The 3,790-nt window shown below is 38.8% G+C and overlaps 1 protein-coding gene across 3 annotated transcripts in view; it reads right to left on the reverse strand.

Moving 5' to 3' along the window:
- LOC107602645 (receptor-type tyrosine-protein phosphatase N2-like) overlaps positions 1-3,790 on the reverse strand; it is a 26,564-nt gene that overhangs the window by 16,830 nt on the left and 5,944 nt on the right. For all 3 annotated transcript variants that reach the window (XM_016295206.1, XM_016295205.1, XM_016295204.1), the window contains exons 2-3: positions 2,286-2,336; positions 244-357 (exon numbers count right to left, since the gene is read on the reverse strand). In XM_016295206.1, coding sequence (XP_016150692.1) covers positions 244-357; positions 2,286-2,336 — 165 coding nt within the window. The remainder of the gene's footprint in view (positions 1-243; positions 358-2,285; positions 2,337-3,790) is intronic.

Consider the following 3,790-nt stretch of genomic DNA (forward strand, 5'->3'; position numbering starts at 1 on the left):
GTGTGTGTATATGTGTGTGTGTGTGTGTGTATAATATATATATATATATATATATATATATATATATACATACACCTTGCCACATGTTCTGCGTTAGGCTAACCGAGACTTGTAATTTGCACTTATATATGGTTGCTCTTTTGTTCGTTTTTTTCTTTTTTTCTTTTATTGGATAAAAGTGTCTGCTAAATGACTAAATGTAAATGATGTGTGCGGTTGCTATGGTGACATTAATGCACCTACCTCTGTGTGCCAGTTTCTGAAGCAGCGTGCGGAATCTCTGTACCGTTGCTGCCGTGACGTCATACGTGTAGACAGCTGTTAGTGGAGCAGCCTCACAGCGGCCGAACATGCCATCTACAGAGAAAATCAAATCAACAGCCACTTTAGAATGACAATTATGTGCACAAGAATACTTCATGCTGTGTGTGTGTGTATTTTTAGATCCATTAAGAGTCTCAGCTTATTAGAAACAGTCACCAGAGGCAACTGAGACAGGAGCAGCTGGAGTCGCCGTCACCTGCCTGATAGTAAGGTCACACCGTGTGTGTGTGCGCACAGAAAATTACATTTGCATCTCTATTTTATACTCACACGAATGGCAAACATCTCGCTGTGTTATTATTCGGAATGTCATTGGAGCACAGCAAATGATCATCATATATGTCGTGACATGCAGAGAGTCAAATCATGCCAATCATAACAGAAGTCATTTCCATATAGAATTCTTAATATTACAGCAGGAATAAAGTCTTTAATTCTAAGGGTTAGAGAAAGAGAAGAAAATTGAGGTAAAAATTAAATACTACTTCTTGGTGCAAGAATTTTTGGTTAAAATTTTAAATGGAAAAAATAAAATAATTAACCATAAACCTGATGTGTGATTATGTGTGTGTATATCAGCTATGAGTCTAAACTATCATTTTATAATATGTGATCCTGGACCACAAAACCAGTCATAAGTCACACAGATATATTTGTAGCAATAGCCAACAATACATTGTACGGGTAAAAATTATTGATTTTTATTTTATGCCAAAAATCATTAGGATATTAAGTAAAGATCATGTTGCATTATGATATTTTGTAAATTCCCTACCGTAATTATATATCAAAACTTAATTTTTGATTAGTAATATGCATTGATAAGAACATTTGGACAATTTTATTTGGACAACTTTAATGGTGATTTTCTCAATATTTCGATTTTTTTGCACCTTTAGATTCCAGATTTTCAAATAGTTGTATCTCGGTCAAATATTGTCATATCCTAACAAACCACACATCAATGGAAAGCTTATTTATTCAGATTTCGGATGATGTACATAAACAGTAAAAACTGTTTTTGCATTAATGCCAGACTAGTTCATCTGTTATGAACAACTGTATCTGTTTGTTTTTCCTATAAATTTCCAAATAAATTGAAGCAATCAAATGAGACAAATAACCTTTCATTTGTACAGTATTTAATTCACTAAATTATCTAATAATAGGACTTTCACATTTATTTAATGCATATAAATATAATAATTGTTATATTATATGCTTATATTTAATAATATATCGTATTTGTCAAATTATACACTTATTATATATTTTTATGATTTATTAGCCATTTTTCATTAAATTTTAGGAAATAATGATATTGTGGTTATATATGGCTTTTGTTATTGGGTGTTATTTTATTATTAACCTTATTCCCAGTTTATATTGGTCATTTCTAATTGTCAAAATTAAATTATGAACACAAATCTAGAATATTAAAAAAAAAAATTAAACAATAGGGAGTTGAAAAAAAAACAGTGGGTTATCTTCTGTCTGTTTACTCAGTAGATCTGAATGAAATAAAAAAATAACACACACTCACATCACATATGAGTAAGAAAGTAGGTTAAGTCTGATTGGCTGATATCGCCTGACCTACATGTGAATGATTTCATTCATATTACCCTCTCATTGACGGAGTGTGGGAACATATTGTACCAACAAAAAGATTGACTTTCAACCTTTATGGAGGAGAGTTCAGAACGGTTGCTAAGCAACACAAAAATGATATTAAACACAGCATGTGTGTGGGTGTTGGTGTGTTTGATAGGGTGAGTGATAGTCTGTATTTGTTGTGACATAACAAAATAGTTAAAATGCATTGTATTCATAAGGATGCTAGACACACAAACAAACAGCTGCTGAATCCAGATGAAAATAAAAAGCAAGTGCTTGATCAAACAGCAAGATGCATGAGATCTACAGAGACTGCAGGTCCCGAATGCAAGTGTGTGACTCACCATTAAGACAGACTTCATAGGTCAGACACAGACCCTTCTCAAACAGGCAGCCTGAGAGAAAGAGAGAAACAGAATTTTAAGAGGGCCACGCCTAGGACAATAATTATAACGATAACTCAGAAGTTTGAATAATCCTTCTAATTCTACGAGAATAGTGAAGTTCAGATCACAGAAATAATGATAATGACACAGAGAAATGATATTGTTGTAATCACTTGCAGATGGATGAATGATAAAACATTGACAGGCAATCAGAATCCACCCAAATTTAAAGCGCTAGAGCATTTAAAGCAACACATAACAAAAACAGGGCATTATTAAAATAAGAACGTTATGTGTTGGTGTGAATGATAATATAGTTAACTTTCTTGATGTAAACAGGCCTTAAAAAGGATTTCGTTTTACTTATTTATTTTTTATGCAATGATACTCCCTATTAACTGACTGATATCACTGAATTAGGTGTCCAGAAATATCACTCCTCTACAGTTTTTTAGGTATCTCAATAATATCTCAAACTGTACTCCAATTTGCCCCAAGATACCAAAGCCTGAAATCAAAAGAAGAAGAAAAGCAACACCTGAGCAATCAAATTTTCCTCTGGGCTGCAAAATATCTTTGTACCATAGGCATTGCTGTGGTACAACATATCTTTGTAGGTGAGGTTTTACAACACGGAGAGCAGAAATATGTTTAACATCCCTTCACAGCATTTTTCATCCAGCATCTCTCCAGCCTGCCGGCCGTTCCGAACTCAAGTTCGCCGACCATGCCTTTCACCCCATACCTAAAGGGGAATCTAAGGAGGAGAAAGCGGTTGGTTCTAGTCCCTTGGCTCGCTCCAGTGTCGGCTCCAGCCCCAGAGCTCGCCCCAGTGTCGGCTCCAGCCCCAGAGCCCGCTCCAGTGTCGGCTCCAGTCCCCGAATCCAGCCCAAAGAGGGCTCCAGTTCCCGAGTTTAGCCCACGGAGGGCTCCTGTTCCGAGTTTAGCCCAGAGAGGGCTCCAGTCCCCGGGCTTAGCCCAGAGAGGGTTCCTGTCCCCGAGTTTAGCCCAGAGAGGGTTCCAGTCCCCAAGTATAGCCCAGAGAGGGCTCCTGTCCCCGAGTTTAGCCCAGAGAGGGCTCCAGTCACCGAGTTTAGCCCACAGAGGGCTCCTGTCCCCGAGTCTAGCCCAGAGAGGGGCTCCAGTCCCCTAGTTTAGCCCAGTGAGGGCTCCTGTCTCTAAATTTAACCCACAAAGGGCTCCTGTTCCCGAGTTTAGCCCACAGAGGGCTCCAGTCCCCGAATCTAGCCCAGTGGGGGCTCCTGTCCCCGAGTTTAGCCCAGTGAGGGCTCCTGTCCCCGAGTGTAGCACAAGGAAGGCTCCAGTCCCTACGTCCAGCCCTAGGAGGGCTCCAGTCCCCAAGTCAAGCCCAGGGAGGGCCACAGTTCTTGAGTTAGGCCTACGGAGGCCCTCTAAAGACAATATTCTCCCCAAGGATTTTTTTTGGTGGGGAGGGGGGGTAG

This window comes from Sinocyclocheilus grahami, unplaced genomic scaffold (assembly GCF_001515645.1).
Source record: "Sinocyclocheilus grahami isolate Dianchi unplaced genomic scaffold, SAMN03320097.WGS_v1.1 scaffold331.1, whole genome shotgun sequence".
Taxonomy (NCBI): domain Eukaryota; kingdom Metazoa; phylum Chordata; class Actinopteri; order Cypriniformes; family Cyprinidae; genus Sinocyclocheilus; species Sinocyclocheilus grahami.